Here is a 20,467-nt window from a genome sequence, read left to right as displayed (position 1 = left end):
CTAAGGGAGGATTCACCTGATCCAGACCTAACTATATGCTTTATCAAAAAGGCAAGTTTTAAGCCTAAGTGTAAAAGTAGAGAGGGTATCTGTCTCCTGAATCCAAACTAGGTGGTGGTTCCACAGAAGAAGGGCCTGAAAGCTGAAGACTCTGTCACCAATTCTACTTTTAAAGACTCTGGTAACCATAAGCAAGCCCGCAGTCTAAGCACAAATAACTCTAATGGGGTGATAGAGTACTATAAGGCCATTAAGATAAGATAGGGAATGATTATTCAAGACCTTGGTGAGAAAGACTTTAAGTTTATCCTGCTTTTAACAGAAGATAAGCCAATATAGAATAAAAATGCTCTCTCTAGTCCTTGATCATCTGAAGGCTTTTCAGTGAATTTTTCACACATTCTGATAATAACGAACTACATTAGTACAATGTACGAAGAGGACTCTCCATGTACATGAACAAACTGGGTTCTATTACACAACTGCAGCGCAGTACCTTTAATACCCACAGGGTGCGCTAAAGTTCTTATGGAGTGATAAAATGGTAAATGGCCTGCATTTGTATAGCGCTTTTCTAGTCCCTAAGGACCCCAAAGCGCTTCACACTACATTCAGTCATTCACACACACATTCACACACTGGCGATGGCAAGCTACATTGTAGCCACAGCTGCCCTGGGGCGCACTGACAGAGGCGAGGCTGCCGGACACTGGCGCCACCGGGCCCTCTGACCACCACCAGTAGGCAAACATGGGGTTAGTATCTTGCCCAAGGATATTTGGCATGCAGCCAGGAGGCAGCCTGGGATCGAACCACCGACCTTCTGATCAGGTGCTCTGCCACCTGAGCTACAGCCACCCCATGATAAATGGAAATTTCAAATTTTTGGTTAAAATTGTTGTCAATATATAGAGAGAGCCACAACAGTGAGTGCTCACAGCCATCTGTAAAAGACCACAAAGGATATATCATGGTTTAGGGGACAATCCCACAACCTTTACCATTATGGAAGCAGTGTGGGATTATCTTGACAGAGAGCAAATGCAGAACAAAAGCCAGCCAGTATCAAAAGAAGATATTTGAATATGTTTTTATAGTATTCATACCAAAAATGATGAATGCAGATGCTTCACTGGCTGATGAGCTGAACACGTTTTATGCTCGCTTCGACGCCGCAGCAATTAAAACAACAAATGGCTGCGCGCGCTCGGAGTGCACCAGTGAAGAAAATGCATTCGTCATCACAGAGCATGCCGTGAGGAACACCTTCAGGAGGGTGAACACCAGGAAGGCAGCAGGACCAGATGCAATCCCTGGCCGGGTCCTTAGAGCCTGCGCTGATCAACTAGCACCGGTGTTCACGGAGATCTTCAACCTCTCCCTGGCCCAAGCTGTGGTTCCCACGTGCTTCAAACAGTCCATTATTGTCCCTGTTCCAAAGAAACAACAGCCCGCTTGCCACAATGACTACCGTCCAGTAGCACTGACTTCAATTGTGATGAAGTGTTTTGAAAGACTGATGAGAGATCACATCACTTCTTCACTTCCTGCCACCATCGACTCACTTCAGTTTGCTTACCGGACTAATCGTTCCACAGACGATGCCATATCTCACCTGCTCCACACATCCCTGAGTCACCTGGACACTGGCAGAGGGAATTATGTTAGGATGCTGTTCGTGGACTACAGTTCAGCATTCAACACAACAATTCCCTCTAAGCTTTTCACCAAGTTGACGGATCTAGGACTCAGCTCATCACTGTGTCAGTGGATCCTCAACTTCCTCACAGACAGACCCCAATCAGTGAGGGTGGGAAAACAAGTCTCCCCCTCCATCTCACTCAGCACTGGAGCGCCTCAGGGCTGTGTTTTAAGCCCCCTGCTGTACTCACTGTACACTTATGACTGTGTAGCCACATCCGACACCACCTCCATTGTCAAGTTTGCTGACGACACTGTTGTTGTGGGCCTGATCTCCGACAACATCGAGACGGCCTACCTGGAGGAGATTAGGAACCTGGAGACCTGGTGCCAGGAGAATAACCTCCTCCTAAACGTCAGCAAGACTAAGGAGCTGATCGTGGACTTCACTACAAAGCAGGCAAGGAATTACAAACCCCTCATCATCAGTGGCACGCCAGTAGAGAGACTGGACAGTTTCCAATACCTGGGTGTCCACATCACTCAGGACCTGTCATGGTCCTGTCACATCAACACCCTGGTTAAGAAAGCCCGTCAGCGTCTCTTCTTCCTCAGAAGACTTAGAGACTTCCATCTGCCACTGAAGGTGCTCAAGAACTTCTACTCCTGCACCATTGAGAGCGTCCTGACGGCAAACATCTGCACCTGGTTTGGGAACAGCACCAAGCAGGACAGACGAGATCTGCAAAGGGTGGTGCGCTCAGCCGAACGCATCATTCAATCAGAGCTCCCTGACCTGCTGTCCATCTACACCAAGCGGTGCAAGTCCAAAGCTAGGAAGATTATGATGGACCTCTCCCATCCCAACAATGGACTCTTCTCACTGTTGAGGTCTGGGAAGCGCTTCCGCTCCCTTAAGGCCAAAACAGAGAGAATGAGGAGGAGCTTCATCCCCCAGGCTATTCGGGGCCTGAACCAGGTGTAGGACTGGACTCTCCCAAACACGTCGCTATAAGACTGGACTCTCACACACGTCACCACACGCACCACCACACATTTCCTATAATCCTATAATTCCTATAATTTATAATCCTTATCTTTATAATCTCTTCTGCTATTTGCACATTCTTTACTGTAAATTCCTAAGTTAATTTGTAAATTTTTGTAGTAAACTGTAAATTGTAAATATTGTAAAACTTTTCTTCTGTCATTTAATGGTCGGGCATTGTACAGCTACAAGCATTTCACCCCCATGTCATACTGTGTATGGTTGTGTGTGTGTGACAAATAAAATTTGAATTTGAATTTGAATTTGAAAAAAATGAAGTGAAAAGAACTTCCTTAGTCCACTGGTTTTTCTGGACATCTGTCAAAGACTGGCGATTGTTTTATAATATTGGTTTTGTAAAACATTGATATCCATACTGATATCTTCTTGCGAAGCCATTTGGGTCTTATATATCTGTATAAATAAAAAGGTTTTATCAAGATTTTAAATAAAATAAATCGTTTGACAAATTCCACCCATTTACAATGTCACTTCTTTTATTTCCAACAGTCCTGAAGGCAGCATAATGCAGCGAGTCAAAGCAAGATTGAAACCTGTGGGAGGCGGGGAAATGGGGGTGGGACGTTGAATGCTAAGATCAGAAGGGGACACGGTTTGCTACAGCGGTAATTTTACATATTATAAGCCTGTGGTTTACAGTACGTACTGAAACATTATTTGGTCGTAGTGCAGGACGATTTAAAAGCTTTGCTTCACGCCAGTAGCCTAGCAAGCTTACATTAGCATTAAGCTACACTGAAACAGTGCTTCACTTCCGATCCCACCCAGTGAGAGCTAGCCAGCCAGCTAGCTAGCTAGCTAATCCAACCCAGCCAGCTAGGGTAAACGTTACCAACCGAGTGGTGGGTAAGCCTGTGTTTTCTTTTTCAGAATGTATTTGTTTTAATGTTATAGCTACATCAAAGGACCTGTAGCTTTGAAGCACATATGTTGCTTCATAAGTTGGATGAGGAGTCACTTGCTTGTTACCCTTCTCAAGTCTTTCTGTCAGCTAATCGTGCCTGTCACCGTTAGATGTTTAAACTAAATACACGTGAAGTGTACTTTAACTAAGCGAAGTCGTTAATTGTCACCAATAGTGTTGCTATATGATATGCATCGATTGCTGTTAAGGCAGCTATCATAGGCATAAAGGTTTCCATGTTTGACCTGGGTGCACCTGTGTTAATAGCTGACCGTCTCACTGGTGAATATAAAAGGCGTATTTATGAGAGTGTGTGTAACGATTTACTTAAACTCTTACTTTCATTACAATGGGGTGAAAAACGGGGTGCACGGAGCAGAAAAGCTAAGCCATATAGTGTGTTGACCATAGACTTACTGGATGTAAAGAGGCAGGTTTTATGGCACAGCCCATGCATTACTGATGGTTCACCTAAGAGTCTTGACTGCATGTATTGCTGTTAATAGTTACAGTTTCCACCTGATCACAGACGTGACAGTGCCCTGAGGACTTAGTGTTGTATAAATATTTCAGTATTTTCCTTTTCTGTCTGCAGGTGAGTGCTAGCAAGGATGACGATGCCGCATGTAGGGGCAGTATTTGCAGCAATAACAGGAGTGATGGCCATCATGTTGCACTCCTCTATTCACAAGATAGAAGAAGGACACCTCGCTGTGTACTACAGGTACATCAGGCCTGACTCATCACACCTGTTTCTAATGAAAATGACACCTGTACTAAGAATGTGGGAGTGCTATTTGTAAGCACCCTGTTTCAAATGATGGTTATAAAGTTATATGTCCTCTTCTTTTTTCCACTCTCATTAAATATAATCAAAAGAAAATCAGATGTTCTGAACTCTGGCCAAATAATTTGTATTTGTTTCAGAGGTGGGGCATTGCTGACTACTCCCAATGGTCCTGGATATCACATTATGCTGCCTTTCATTACCACCTACAGAGCAGTGCAGGTAAGCCTCTCTTTCCAGGCTTGAAACATGGCCTTTGAGCAAAGGCATGTGTAATGTAAGATTCAAACAGGAGGTGCCTGCGCTTTAAAACTAGAGTGGGATCTTCTATAAATAAGTCAGCTACAGCATGCAAACAGTTGTTATTCAACCGTGGCTGCAGGGGCTCTGTTTTACAACAAGTAAATGGAGCATTTACATGCCAATACATATATAGTTGTGGGCAGAAGTTTGCATACGCTTATCATTGGCATGAAAGTCATGGCAATTTTAGGTTTTTCATTGATTTCTTTGAGGTGTTATTTTTCTGGGGTAGAATGATTGTGCAGCCTACATCTTTAATGCCTTTAAGAAACAAGAATTGGTTGCACAGGTTTGAATTTATTTAGGATTTTCTCAAATCCACACTGTGTTGCAATTAAACATAGAGGTGCAAATATATACATACAAACCCTCTAATACTTATTTAAATGTCTCTTTACAAGTTCTGGCACAATTCTGTCTGGGTATTTGGCCACCGTTAATGGCAGAATTGGTAGAGTTCATTTAAATTGGTTGTTTTCTTGGTACAGACCAGGCTTTTAAGCATCATAGTTCACAAATTTTCATTTGTGCTTTGGGAGGGCAATTCCAGAAACTTGATGTTAGCCTGGTTTATCCATTCGAAAATCAGTTTTGATATATTTTTGGGATCATTGTCCTGCTGGTACACCCAACTGTGTCCAAGTTTTAACCGTCTAGCTGTTAATTGTAAGTGAAGTTGAAGATTTTGGAAATGGTCCTCATGCGCTGTTATTTCATCCAATTTGTGCAATGTACCAGTACCTCTGGCAGCAAAACAGCCTCAGACCATGCTACAGCCAACACCATGCTTAACAGCTGTTATAGTGTTCTTAGGTTTGAAAGCCTTACTCCTCCAAGCACAAGTCTTGTCATTGTGGAAAAATAGCTCAATCTTTCTGTCATCTGACATAAAACCTTTCTCCAGAAGGCATTTGGCTCGTCATTGTTGGCAGCTGCAAAGTTAAGCTGGTTGGTTGGTTTTGAAACACAGGTTTCTTTCTTGGTTGCTTGTTCTTAGTGTAGGGTGATATAAAACTCCCTTTACTGTGGACAGAGATGTCGATGTTCCAATAGATCATGGCAGGCTTGAGCTTTAGTGGTTCCTGGCTTGTTCCTGAACATTCTAACAAACATCCTCTCATTTGAGGGTGGTAGTTTGGGTCTTGTTCCAGACCTTGGCAACATATCCAGGTAACTTGAAGAATTATGGCTGTTTTGGAAAACTACTGTTACAGTTAACGAACGTTTACAATCAGAATTGTAAAAGAGTATCATAGTAATATAGTAGAATATGCTTTACACATTGTATGCATTCAGCTTGTATTAACTTGAAACAACCATGCACTTCTTTATGTAATCTTGTATAGCTCCTAAATTATATAATGTAGTATAAAGTAGCATTGCACTCAATTTCAAATCTTAATAATACACTCACAGGCCATTTTAATAGGTACCTTGCTAGTACCAGATTGGACCCAGTTTTGCCTTCAGATCTGCTTCTCTGAAGCAAGTGCTGGAAACATTCCTCAGAGATTTTGTTTCATGATGGCATCAGACATTTGCTGCACATTTGTTGGCTACGCATCAATTATATAAATCTCTCACTCAACCACATTCCAAATGTGCTCCTTTGGACTGATATCTGGTGTCTGTGGAGGCGACTTGAGTACAGTGAACTGATTGTTATGTTTAAGAAACCAGTTTGAGATGATTTGACCTTTATGACATGTTGTGTTATTCTGCTGTAAGCAGCCATCAAAAGATCATACAGAGATGACATTTAAGGCTGTGGCATTTGAATGATGAAGAACTCCTGCAAATCAGAAAAGATAGGGGGTGCTTGGAGTCGTATGGCCATAAGCATGAAATAAGCAGGATGGATCCATGATTTCAATTTTTGTGATCATGTGCAAATTGTAGTCCTTTATTCCCAATTTTGATGCTCAGTTTGAACTTCAGCTATGTTTAATAGCAGTTGAACCTGTTGTACCCTGGATTTTATATGCTCAGTTTTAACAAAAAGGAAAACACACAGGTCACTTATACTGATAACTATGTCACAATATTTTCAATGTTTTTTTTTTTTTTTTTTTTTTCAGACTACACTCCAAACAGATGAGATCAAGAATGTGCCTTGTGGAACAAGGTGTGACTGAACTTCCTAATTCAGCTGTTAATAAAGTCATTCCCACATTAATATATATTTACCTGAAATGTTTTTTTTCTTCACAGTGGAGGTGTGATGATCTATTTTGACAGGATAGAAGTTGTGAACATGCTCGTCCCCTCAGCAGGTGCAGCTTGTTTTTGTGAATTTCTTTCACTGCAAAACTTCCTTATTTTGTTGACTTATTAACCCTGTTGGCATCAAAGTAATTGTTGCTTTTGTTCTGCTATATTCAGTGGTGGACATTGTGAGGAACTACACCGCAGATTACGACAAAACTCTAATTTTCAACAAAATTCACCATGAACTCAACCAGTTCTGCAGCGTGCACACACTACAGGAGGTTTACATTGAGTTGTTTGGTTAGTACGTTTTGGTTGCATTTTACTACAATCCTGAAATTCCTGAAATTGGATCATACATTAGAGCTTTTTCTTTTATTTTGTTTGCAGACATCATAGATGAGAATCTGAAGACGGCATTACAGAAAGATCTGAATGTTATGGCACCTGGACTTACAATACAGGTACCTAAACACACACATAACCTGCACATTTTCAGTGACATTTTAGGGATGATAAAATCAGCTAGTTGGTTTTGTGCTGTGACACATACAGAACTCAGATTCCACCTTCCCTCATTCCCTCGCTCTGTCCCTTTTACAAAGACTTTAAGGTAACACTCAGTACTTAGAAGTCTATATTGTACATAGTTTAACATTTCCAGCTGAAATAGAGAATGTTTAGTGGGAAAAAGGTGAGATCGCACATGGATCATGGAGCTGGTAAATAACACACAGTTTCATACCAGCTAGATTTGGGCACTAGCAGCAAATGTACAGAGAGTAGAGATTAACAGTCAGTCCTTCGTACTGCCTACTAGTACACTAATAGTGTTGTTTTTGTTTGTTTTTTTCCTCTTCCTCGTTGGCAGTTGATCACCAAATAGCCCAAACTTATTGCACGTTTTCTTCCGCACTAACCTGTGTTAATACAGTTAAAAATGCTCCCTTTGAGGTGAGGTAAAACAGAAGTCAGATTAAACTGTTGTTTACTGCATTACCTATTAGCTTCTTGCAGGAACTATAAATTCATTTTAAGCCGCGGGGTAAACCAGGTTACTGTCTGTTAGTGTTTGTTTAATGACCCCTGCTCATGGGCCAGGACCATTAGTGCACAGCTAGGAAGAAACAGATGTTAGTGTGTCACCCAAACAACCCCTCCCCCCAAACCCACACACACAATAAATAAAAATGAAAATATAAAAAAATAAATGACATTTGCTCACCAGTTTGAGGGGAGGAGTCAAAGTCTGAATAGATACTAGTAGGCCAATCTATCTGTTTCATGTGTCTTTTTATTTTTGTGAGCAATTTTCCCTCACTGTTTCCCTCTTTTTTTTCTTTTTTTCTTTTTTTTGTACTGTTTCCGATAAAGGCAGTTCGTGTTACCAAACCAAAGATCCCTGAGTCTATCAGGAGGAACTTTGAACTTATGTGAGTTTGTACAATTGAAGTTACCAGCATAGACTTTGTACATGGTTTAGTTTCTGTGATTTCCTCACTCAATTCATGCAAGACCACATGGAAAGCAAAATATTTGCAAGAACCTCATTTCTGTCTATCCTTGTGTGTCTGTCTGTGTGTGTTTGTGTATGTGCAGGGAAGCAGAAAAGACTCGTTTGCTAATAACAGCTCAGACTCAGAAGGTGGTGGAAAAGGAAGCTGAGACTGAAAGGAAGAAAGCCATTATTGGTAAATGCGCTGTTTTACTGTAAAGCAGGCAGTTCCCTTTTTATTTGCATGACCATCCGTGCAATTTTAGCATTTTGCCTCTCAAAGTTATTCATGCGAAACCCCACTGCCAACCTCAGCCTTCTCTTTTCTGTCACACAGAGGCTCAGAAAGTGGCTCAGGTGGCAGAGATCCAGTTCCAGCAGAAGGTGATGGAGAAGGAGACAGAGAAGAAGATCTCTGAAATAGAGGGTCTGCCTGAAATCCTTTGGTTCCTTTCTGTGTCATGAATCTGTGTGTTCCTGAGTTGTGGTGTGCTGGTTTATTTGTCTCATTCAATAGTGCTTCTTTGTTTCAGATGCTGCCTTCCTGGCCAGAGAGAAAGCTAAGGCTGATGCAGAATTTTACACTGCTGCCAAGTTTGCTGAAGCAAACAGGGTAAAAAGACCCAAACAGTTTAAACACTTTGTTGTTAACATCAAATGCAGTCATCACAGATCGTATAGTTTTAAAACAGTAACACTCTGCTGAGAGGTGTTTTTGCAGTGGCTATAGTAATAAAAAAAATCCCTAATGTAAAAGAGAATAAGGCTTGATTTAGACTTCTTTGTAGAGCCCATGATGTAACCTATGTAGGTGGCTGACGTTGTTGACGCATTTATGCTTGTGCTGGTCCAATATGTGTTAATTACCTTGTGGTTGTGTCCTGATGCGGTGTCAGCTGATAGAAACAGTTGAAATGCTGGGGCTTTTTTCCTCCCTGGTCCCTGCTCTTTGTACTGGTCTGTTTTGTTTTTGTTTGTTTGTTTTTTAACGGCAAACATATTTGTCCCTGAAGTTTTTCTACTTCTCTGTGCATACATTCACGTCAGTTCTGATCATTACAACAGTCTGCATCCAGAAATTTGTTGACGTTTGTGAGTTCTTATATTGATGCTATGATTATCATTCCTTATTTTGAGATGATGATCCATATTTTCTCAATGATAAATTTAAAAACTGCGGTGGAAAAAGTAGCCAGAAATTCACAGGAGGACTCCATTGTACTGAACAGACCATTTACAATAGTTGCGGGCTGCGTCGACTGCGTGTGTAGCTAAACTCCCAGGGAAGTGCACGTTAGATTACGGCATAGGTTATGGCGTAGATTTCCAGCAGTTGTAGTAACATAGTTTTAGTTTATGTTTATTTGTAGGTTTATACGGCAAACGCATGGATCCACACAAACCTGCTGTAATGATCTTAATAACCTCACTTCACCTGACCTAAACAGAATCAACTTTAAATAGATGCAGACTTTCGACAAACTCTACCAAACTGGGTAATTGCAGAAAGATGTCACAAACCATTAATTACCGTCCTCCTGACAAGAGTCAGGTCTTGAAGCAGCTCCACTTGATCAGAGTTAATTTAATTGCTCATCACTGAAGTTGGTCCAGCTGCAATGTTGCATTTATTTTTAGCCATGTAGCTGTATATAGTCACATTAAGATAAAGTGTTATCACAAACAGCAATGTGATCCAGCACTAATTGAATCCTCACACTCTTCTGTCTCTCTTCTAAATCCCTACAGCTGAAGTTGACACCTGAATACATGGAGCTGATGAAGTACCAGGCCATAGCAGCTAACAGTAAGATCTACTTTGGCCAGGACATCCCGAACATGTTTGTAGAGGGGGGCAACGGTCCACCAAAGTCTCCGCGCTCCCCTTCATTACCGAATGCTGAATCAGACTTCTTTAAAGTGAAGCCTGATGGACAGTGAGTCCACAGCTCTGCCTCTGCACAGGACAGGAGAGCTTGATGAGGAATTGTCTTGTCACTGGGGCGTAGAGCGCTGAACTGAAGATGATGATGATGGGTGGGGTAGCTTTTCAGCTAGTTTGGTGAACCGCACGCTTCAGTCTTAAATCTAAATGGCAAAAAAAGAGTGGGAGAGGGTTTAAGGTGGAAGAAAAGTGAAAGTGAGATGGGAGAATGTGACAGATGAAAAGGATTTTTTTTGTTTTGTTTTGGAGGGTTTTCAGCCTTCCACATTTTTAAAAAGACGAGCTTTAGAAATGAGATTGATGCCATAGTTAAAAAACAAGCATAAACATGCTAATGCCTGAGAAGGTGACGGCAACTAGTCGCCCTAATTTACATGTGCTTGCAATCAGTGCGGTGTTTAACTTTTGCTTTTGGGGCTGCATTCATTTTTCGTTTTTCTTTTGTTATCTTTTTTTGTTATTGATTTTTTGGATGCAAGGTCAATGATTTGTGACGAGCTATTGATTTTTGAGAGTTATGTGGCTTGGCTGCACTGGAATCTGACAGGTGACACTAATTAAAAGCTGGGTGGACAATGTATGTGCGTGTGATGGGGGTCAAGTCATCTCTGTGCCAACCTCACTTGCACTGACTTACTAAGGTGGCTGTTCTTTTAAGAGTATAAGGGCCCGTTTAAGCTGCTGGTGGATGAACTTGAACACTTGATGGGTTATATACAGAAGTGAGTGTGTTATAAATGTCCAGTTGAGTGAAATTATACAGATATTAGCTGTGGAGGGGTATCAGATTGGAAATGTAGTTTATTATTTAGTGTAGTATTCTGTTATTAGTTGTTTTTTGGACCTCCTGTGACACAGACTCTGAAGCAAATGAGAGGGGGGAAAATGGAAGAAAGATCTGGCGTTGCTTAAAGATTTAGTCTAATACAAATTGAGGATGATTAACAGCTGATTGTTGTAACAGCGAGCACTGCAGGAAGTAGAGATTATCATTAAAGAAGTCAGCGCATGTTTCTTTCTTCAGATTGGTTTCCAGAGCCGTGCATGTTGAAATTATGAGTTTGGGATGGTTCAGATAGAGCCTGCAACCAACTCTGTTGTTATGCAGTGTCTTCATAAGTGGTTAAATGTAAACTCTCAGGACATGTATTAAATATTAATAAGACAGCTGTTTAATGTTCACTCTCCAAACAACAATTAATTCAGATTTTCACCATGAAGAAAGCTGCGGTTTGAGAGGAAAATGGAAAAGCACCACCTTTTCAGCTAGGTGTCTGTCTGGAACAATGCCAATTTAAGAGCATGCAGGGCGACTGAAATAGGAATAATATTTAAAACGAAATCGACATTTCATTGTCAATGTTTACATTTTTTATGGTGATTCATAACTAAGCGGACTACAGGATCTTCTGTCATTTCTCACCGAGATAATTGAAGTACCACAGAGCTTCCTATGACGACAGAAACTCGGAGAGGATTCACGTAACCTCCAATCAGTTTTTGACAGCACGAGTTCTACTCAAAAACAAGTTGGTCTGTTTAGAGATGAATGTTGCTTTGGCTTAAGAAAAGATACGGGTTGGTGCTAGTTTTAATGTGTGTGTACATTTTGATTCTGTTCTGCTTTGTGTTTTAGAAACATGGAAATACAATTGAGATAACGAGCCTTAAATAATATAATGGTTTACCCCAGACTTAAAGGTTCAGCGATTCTTACAGGCTAAAAGGCTCCTCATAGACTTTGAAGATGTGCCGTTCTGTACGGATCGTCGCTCTCGCTTTGAAAGACTCAACAGGCAGTGAACACTACGAGTGTTTTGAAGACGCCGCGCTGTTTCTGTGACCTCCATTTGGCAGTTTAACGCTGCACCTCGCAATTGCTTTGGTGGTGGGTTCAAATAAAAGATGCAAAAGAGGGGGATGAATCACTCACAAAAATAATTTTTGTCGATTTTTTTTTTTTTTTTTTTTTTTTTTTTTTTTTTGTACAATCTGTGAAATTTAAACATTGTTTCCTTGTTTTAAAAGGTTTATATGCAAAAATGTTTTCAAGTTTTGACAATGTTCTTATGTAACAAATAAAACCTATTTTGATACCTCTCTTCTCTTTGCATTGATGTGTGGGCATTGTTGTGCATTCGAATGCCACAAGGAGGAGAACTTGTGCCATGGTAGATGAGTCACTTGGTTTGAATACTAGCAGTGGCAGACTTGATCAAAAGAAAGAAGGAAAATATTTTATGAATAAATGGATGGATAAAGACCCCAGGGACCCATTGAATATGTGTCAGTTTGTACATTTCCAAAAGTTATGTATGTATAGAAGTAAAATCAATCATGAGCTTGTACAAAGTTTAGAAACACCTTTATTTTATGTGCTAAGTTATAGAAGGAAACTCAAATTTCCCATACTATTTTGTGACACAAAACTACACATGCACACTAAAATATATTTGCATCTTAACTGCAGCACAAGTGCCTCAAATCTCACTGTTGTTGTATTTATGTCCTTTTTCCAATGTTTTCAAGAAGTGACATTATACATTATATCTACAGGTTTTCTATATGTTTACAAATTGATAGATATACCAACCCACATTTGAGCCTGTGCATAATTGGCATGATTTATATCCCACCACATATTCTAATAAGAGGAATTTATATGATGTGCGACTGTAGCTTTTTATTTCATTCCAAAGGCTGGGTAGTTGTGGAAAAATGAGCACGACTCAGTGAACACACTGAATATATAAACACGATCCATCACACAGTCCTTGTTGTTCTAACCCACATAATGTGTTGTAAACACTCCAAAAACAGATCTGTGTGAGTGTGTGTCTGTTGAGTTTGTAAAGTGGTCATCTGAAGAAAATAAAACCCGCTCTTCCCTCAGCACAGCCAGTCAGCTGTTCACAAATGCTTTCCAGGAAGCATTCAAAGTGTGTGTCAGTCCATGTTACCAGATGAAGGATGGCTTCCTCTTGTGACCTCTCAGCCCTCATGGACCCTGGTATCCTCTCACAGCCAAACCAGTGGTTTCTGGGGGAGGGGTTTAGCTTTTGATTGACCCAGATAAACTTTTTCCCCCCACTTTTGATAAGATTTTAAAGATATATGATCATATTGAGTGTTTTCGGGTTTAAATAAGCTTCACTCCTCATTGATTACAAAGGAAATTTGTTGGGTTTTTTTGTGTTTTGGCCTGTGCTTAGTGTAATGGGTGGTCTTATTACTTCTTGCCATTTGCGCAATTCCAACCAGTTTGAAGTCCTCTCTCTTAGGAAGTGAGGTTATGGTCAGGTTTTTTTCCCTTTCCTGGCTGAACCAGCGCTTTTCCTTTTGTTGCTTTTCATCAGATCCTGGATGATCCATCTTGCCTTGACATCATCCTGGATGTGTCCCCAGATACAGAAAGGTGTGGTCCCTCATCTCTGAGTAAATCTAGTTCCCAAACAGCAGGGTGATACTCAGTGTGATTCATCAGCGGCAGGCAGCTCCTTTATCAAAAGCAGCTCTGTTCTTCAGTTTTCCCTCACATTCTTATCCACTGTCTGTATTAAAAGGAGTATTAACTTTGCTATTTCCTACCACTTATCACTGTCTGAGTTTCTATGGAGACCCTGGTAATTTCTAAAGTCTGCTATACAATTAGGGCTCTTCTGTGGCTATGAATAGAGCTCTGTTTTGGGAAAATAACCCAAGAGATCATCAGGATTACTGTGTTTAAGACGCCAACATTGCTTGGTAAAACAGGTCTGCTTAATTTGTTTGCTTTTAAATTGTTCAAATAGTTGATTTTTGAGGGAAAAGGAAGGGAGAAATGGAAGCTAAGTAAACACTGTTTTTAATGTTTGCTGCTGCAGCCATCTTAACTCTTACAATCTTCAGTTTTTCAATCTGCTGTCAGGAGTTCCTGAGTTGATATGTCAAGTTATTATCTCAAATTTCAAGTCACTTCTGAGTAAGTTGAAATTTCAAGATGCTAACCCAAAAGTTTGACATGCTTAAAATAAATAAAAATGAATCAGTGGCAGAAAGAAACCTCCACAGGGAGTAAATGTACAAGTACCAGCAAAATAGGAAAACTCAACAAGGAATTAACGACCAGCCATAAAAAGTGCAAGCACGAGATTTCATGTAAAAAGGAATAAAGGCTTTAGCTTTCAAATATTTGACATATTGGAGCCTCTGTAAGTTCAGTTGATTTGATTATTTGTATACATTTTATATACAGTATATTGTTATATCTATTTTGAAATCTTAGCATGAACCTTAAATAAAATTGATTGTTGGTATCTTTTTAGAACTCTTCATGGCATAGAGTCAGAGGATTTGGAAACACGCCTCAGAGCTTTTGGTCCGTACTGACATGATAGCATCACACAGTTTTGTCTGATGCACGTCCATGATGAAAATCTCATGTGTCGCACAGCATCACAAAGGTACAAATGTACATGTCAGATATTTATTTTAGATATTTTAAGTACTGTGATTGAAAGAAATGTATTACAGTAAAAGAAATCTAAATTTTGAATGATATTTTTTTAACATCTGTCCTTTATATTGGACTTTGGGTCTTGCTTAACCACAGTGATGTAATGATGTTGTTTTCATCTTCCTGTGGATTTCTGGTAAAAATTTCTTTTTGTCTCATGAACATGAAATAGATGAGGGAAGCACATCTGAACACTAAAAACATTGTTTTAAGAAATAACTTCCCACAGTCAAGCTTTTGATTAGCTGTGCTGTAAATGTAGATCACCTCAGCCACTGCTCATACAGTGATCGGGCATGTTATGAGATCAGGAAAGGTTTTTACTTAGAAATGTGGAAATCATCTGCTCATCTATGTTTAAGAGAGGTCCTTATTAAAGACACCTGGTATGGTATTCTGCTGCTGTAGCCCATCTGCTTCAAGATTAGACTTGATGTGCTTTCAGACATGCTCTTCAACATACCTTGGTTGTAACGAGTGATTATTTGGGTTGCTGTTGCCTTCTTATCAGCTCAAAGAAGTCTGGCCATTCTCCTCTGACCTCTGGGATAAACAAGGCATTTTTGCCCAGAGAACTGCTGCTCACAAAATGTTTTCTCTTTTTCAGACCATTCTCTGTAAACCCTAGAGATGGTTGTTTGGGAAAATCCCAGTACATCAGCAGTTTCTGAAATCCTCAGATCAGCCCATCTGGCACCAGCAACAATGTTACATTCAGATTCTCTTAAATCACCTTTCTTCACCATTCTGATGCACAGTTTGAACTTCGGCTTGAGTTCCTGCCATGTGATTGGCTGATTAGACATTTATTTAACCAGCAGTTGAACAGAAGTACCTAATGAAGTGAGTATATGTATTGGTTGTCAGATAAACAGGGACATTTTCATATAGTGTGGTCCGGCAGCAGAACCACTTTAACTGGGTGTGATTGTGACTCATCACATATATTGTGTCACACTGAGTCAGATGTTTTCCATTGTTAGGCGTAATTTACCAAAAATAAATCAATAATTCATTAATTTAAATACATGCATTTGTTAAGTGGCTCCAAAGTGTAGTGGTTTATAAGCTAATGGATCCCAGGAGGAGAAACGTATTCCTTTATGGTTGCATCAAGAAGTATCCAGTGTAAAAGTCTGTCAGTTCAAACATGCAGAGCTACCTGCTGTGGCGACCCCTTGTGAAAAAAGGAGTAACTAAAATCTAAATCTAAAATAAGTGTAACTGTAAACTCATTAGGTGTTTGTTTTTCTCAGTCATTAATTAAGTGATAATGATGATTAATGAGGTGGCATGATTGTGAGCACGACAGTCACATTGGCAGGCAGCTGGAGATGATCAGCTGCTCCTGGTACAGCTCACGGGGTCACATGCCTCTCACGCCAACAAAGCCCACATAAAGTAAAATAATGAGGGACATCTCTCTCTCATTTGGCACTACAGAAAAACCTCAAGAAAGTGAAATGAACTTTATATCTGAAAAGCAGACGTTGGGCTGCGGTCTGCTGCTGCTGTGTCACGACTTCGTCAATGCTCCTGACTTTGATGTCACAGTAATTCTAAAAAAAAAAAAATGCTCGATAAAGTGGAAGTGAAATTATTAACTAAGTTCTGGTTAACTAAGGTCTGGTTTTCACACTTACACAAAAGCAGGAAACTTACCAAAAATGAGTGAAGGAAGGAATTGGCTGCCGCCAAATGCAACACCATATATAGTTTTGTTTTGTTGGCTTTAACCCACGACTTGGCTTATTTGATACACTGCCCTCTTATTTAGTGAGACAATTGTGAATGGGGATTTGTGGCTTTATTTAGAAGCTGACAGTCAGAAATTATGGGCTGTTAAAAGAAGCCCAGAGATACCTTTCACAAAGAAGCAACTATTTACATTCAACAAGTCATGATTTCATATAAAAGGGTCATGAAGCATAAACACAGAAGATTCAAGATATAAGGCAGTGGATCATATTATTAAAGAAAGAAAAAGAGACATTTCTGCATCCTGAAGTGTGTACATTTTATGTTCTGGGATAAAATTCCATTTTTTTCTTTTTCAAAACAAGGATTTAAAAAGTTCACATCTGGAATCTCCCTTGTGCATTTCAACAGATGTGACAGTTTTAGCTGGTGGGATTAGATAAGATGATCATTTGCCTTAACTAATATTGCTTTTTTACAAAATACAGGTTTACATATCAGAACTGCTACAGACATTTCTCTGTCTGTATAGTTTCACAGCTGCTTCAGTGTGTGTTGCCTCTTGCTTTGTACGTCTCCAGATGCTGTGTCAGATCTTGAATACGGACATCCTTCAAGTGAACCAGATGTTCCAGCTTGTTCACTTTCATCTGGAGGATCTGCAAACATACACGACCAAGAAAACCAAGAAAAGAAAAAGAAAAGAGGGATGAGGCTAAAGAGAGGATATTTCTTTGAAGGCTTCTGAAAACTTCATAGTGCGGTGAAAGGAGAAGTTGCACGTTTGTGTCATCCTTCTGCTTCTCTCTAAACATGCAGATGTGACCACAGATGGAAAAGAAAAATAAGGGTTATATCCACTGAGCAGATACTGACTCACTCGCCACTGCTGACACAGGACATTACACATGCCTAACACACACTCCTAAATATTTTTCTCCATCTCACACACACACGCACGCACGCACGCACGCACGCACGCACGCACGCACGCACACACACACACACACACTTTAGCAGAGTGTTTCCTGCATTCATGCATGTCTGCATGCAGACTTTACCTCCACAGTCTCCATCAAAGACATAATTGCTTTTTCTTTTTCCTTCAGCATTTGTTGGAAAGCAGGATCCATGTCTGAATAAAACTTTACTGCACGCTCCACTTTACTGTACCATAAAAAAAAGAATGGACAGGCTATTATTTTTGTTTTAAATGTTCTTGCGATTCATTGCATTATAATTAAAAGCAGTGGTTTTTTGGTCATACCTGTTTTTTTGCCTGTTCTTTTCATCTTTTTTCAATTCCTCCAGCTGAGTTAGAAGTCTTATCTCAGTCTGTTGAATTTCTGAAGAAAAAAAGTGTCTTGTTTTACAAACTATGATGTGAACAAAACACAATGACTAAAAGAATCTATACAGCTGAGTAAAAGAGATAAGGCTTGGTGGCAGAAAGGGTGACGACCAATAGCAGAAAGAGGGTGAAACGCTGAAGTAAGATTAGTAGATAAAGGAAAAAAATATCAGGCTTTAAGTCAACGGTGCTGAGCTCAGGCCAGCGATAAGAGCCATGTGGAAACTGATACGAGAACCTGAGTCATGTGTCTGATGGCGGGAGCGAGTGTAGACGGAAGAGGAAAGAGCAGAGGGTGGAGGCACTGGCCAGCTTTGATAGGGACGGATGAGGTGTGGGAAACAAGTTCACTCCTTTAGGGTGGTGGAATTTTCTTCTAATCAGTTCTCCCCGATTCCTTCAAATGGACGTTTCTTTGTGTTTCTGATTGGTCACTGCTATCTCTGGGATAGATTACACTTAATTTGGGCCTGAGAAGATCTTGGAGACGCTTCATTTCAGTGACAAAAACAGCGATGAACAGTCACTAAACTGCTCCCTTAAACAAAAACCAAATAAAGAGGGGGAAAAAAACACCTTGCTGAATGCTGAATATGCTGACTTGGTGTTTGGGAGTTGACCGGCAGATATAGCTGCATTAACAAAAAAAAGTCTAAAATAACACCAAACTCACTTCCTGTGCTAAATAAAGCACATCTTAGCTTCAGTTTTGTTTGGCTTCAGTTAAATAAAAAACAACAGTTTCAGCTGATATTCTGCACAAACTACACTATCATTATGACACATGCTGCAACATGCATAAGGCCAATATAAAGTCATTGCATTTATCCTAATTCAGCTGTTTTATTTCCATAATCTACTTAATGTTACTGACTTCATCACAGTTTGTAACTTCCAGCAACACCTACATCACTATCGTGTGATGTGATGCAAAGCCAAATATGGCATCAAATGCAGAAGATTGTACCTTCATGAGGTTTCTCCTGGTTCCTGGTGTCATAATACTCCATATCCTAAATTTATAAAACAAAATATATATCCACTGTAGTTAGATTAACATGGACAAGCATGCAGTAATTCATATTTTGCATTCAAATAGACAAAAAAAATGACCTATACCGTGTGTGTCACTACACACCAGTATGTTGTTGGTGGTGTACTCCAGTTTCTTGTCTATCTTCTCCCTGAGGTTGCTCAGGACAGGCACTATTGCTCCTGTGGTGCTCTGTGCAATTTTCTTCAGTGTCTCCTCAGGCACATGGAAGTCCAGCTTGGAAAATACCTTCCTATCCTCATATAAATAAAAACACATGTTTCTAATACCTAGAACTATGCACAGTAGTATCAGCAGACTCGGTGTGATTTAACTGATGAGACACAACATAGGAGCCAAAATGTTTTCAGCAAATTCCCATAAATCTGAAGCTGGCTTTGTGCCATATCAGTGGCGAGGGATGGAGTGAGTGGGTGTAAGTAGGATATGTCCGCAGGACCAGATGTGGAGGCCCAGGAAAAATTTTATTTGGATGGGAAAAACATTAGGCAATGTCTGTCATTCCTATTAAGAGATATTAATTAGCCATCTAGCTTTTTAACTTTTTTGTAGCTTGTGTACAAGTTTTTGTGGCAGGCTGTTAAAATGTGATGTTTTTCAGCTGTGGAGAGTGTTTTTCTCTGGCTGGGATGTAGTCATTCAATCCACCAGATTCAGAAGAATCAAACACACACACACACACACACACATAAAACAGTGATGTCTTGCCTGTTGAGCAGGTTCCAGTTGCTGAGCTTCTGCTGTGTGGAGTTTGCAGAAACATAGTTGTGCAGATCAACAAGCTTGGGGAAGAAATATTTTACCACCTCAGCAGCCATCACTAAGGTTCAAAGAGAAACTTAGTCAGATCACAAATAAATAAAATTACCGTAGCTGGAGACATGGAGCTATGCAGATCATATTACTCCTGCTGTTACTGCTTGATTGTTTGGTTAGCACCTCCATGAGGACTGCTAGGCTAACTTTACTACCTGCGTCGCTGAAGTCTCTTGTGATGTGTCTTTTGGGCCGGGACAGCGGTATCTTATCTATCCACGCAAACAGGTCCTGTAGTTCCTCTTCGTTCAGTTCTCGTTCCATTATTTATAAAATTACAGTCGTTTCTGAACGATTAAAACAGTCTTGATGAGCTAACCTATAGCTTCAGCCCACCTCAGGTTGTTTGAAGCGTTGCTAGGCGATCAGCTGTTAAAGGGCCAGTTCAACCCCAAATCAAAAATATAGATTTGTTTCTCTTTTGGCCAATCTTTGAGGGATTTGGGGTTTTAGGGAGTTGCAAAGTCTTTCAGTTCTAATGTTGTGTTGTTATCGGCCTTCTCTTGAATACATTCAGTCAACTTGTGTTGCTCTGGTGCTCAAAGCATCTAAAAGTAAGCACGGCATCTTGCAGACATCATGACCCCCAAATCTACCCTTGAGGAGAGGCTCCTGGTAGTAATGGTAACCCCTTCATCTGGAGCAAACTCACCCTGTATGCTTTAGCAGTTTCTCTCCTTTTCCATATCCATACTTCTCTC

The 20,467-nt window shown here is 40.2% G+C and overlaps 2 protein-coding genes across 4 annotated transcripts; one reads left to right on the top strand and one right to left on the bottom strand.

Moving 5' to 3' along the window:
• Positions 1-3,256: 3,256 nt before the first annotated feature.
• Positions 3,257-12,448, top strand: erlin1 (ER lipid raft associated 1). Of its 3 annotated transcripts, none has more exons than XM_085297010.1 (12): positions 3,257-3,315; positions 4,210-4,338; positions 4,542-4,623; positions 6,783-6,829; positions 6,916-6,977; positions 7,087-7,212; positions 7,303-7,376; positions 8,287-8,345; positions 8,512-8,603; positions 8,745-8,834; positions 8,941-9,020; positions 10,157-12,448. In XM_085297010.1, exons 2-12 carry the CDS (start codon positions 4,226-4,228, stop codon positions 10,346-10,348), a joined length of 1,017 nt encoding a protein of 338 aa, XP_085153136.1. In that variant the 5' UTR covers positions 3,257-3,315; positions 4,210-4,225; the 3' UTR covers positions 10,349-12,448. The 3 variants fall into 3 exon arrangements, with proteins under 3 accessions (XP_085153136.1, XP_085153137.1, XP_085153135.1); XM_085297011.1 differs by having other exon boundaries at positions 3,270-3,552; XM_085297009.1 differs by having other exon boundaries at positions 3,270-3,556.
• A 4,173-nt stretch (positions 12,449-16,621) lies between these two features.
• Positions 16,622-20,136, bottom strand: spef1 (sperm flagellar and cilia associated 1). The gene is made up of 7 exons (XM_085297008.1): positions 19,922-20,136; positions 19,659-19,770; positions 19,035-19,182; positions 18,864-18,909; positions 17,813-17,891; positions 17,607-17,712; positions 16,622-17,204 (listed from the first exon to the last, which is right to left on the bottom strand). The coding sequence occupies exons 1-7, from the start codon at positions 20,028-20,030 to the stop codon at positions 17,091-17,093; spliced, it is 714 nt and encodes a 237-aa protein (XP_085153134.1). The 5' UTR covers positions 20,031-20,136; the 3' UTR covers positions 16,622-17,090.
• Positions 20,137-20,467: the final 331 nt, after the last annotated feature.

Source organism: Mchenga conophoros, linkage group LG13, assembly GCF_057382185.1.
Source record: "Mchenga conophoros isolate Kocher_MC1m ecotype Shallow Benthic linkage group LG13, M_conophoros_male_GT1.1, whole genome shotgun sequence".
Lineage (NCBI taxonomy): Eukaryota > Metazoa > Chordata > Actinopteri > Cichliformes > Cichlidae > Mchenga > Mchenga conophoros.
The sequence above is the reverse complement of the archived record's forward strand: the minus strand, read 5'-3'. Positions and strand labels throughout refer to the sequence as shown.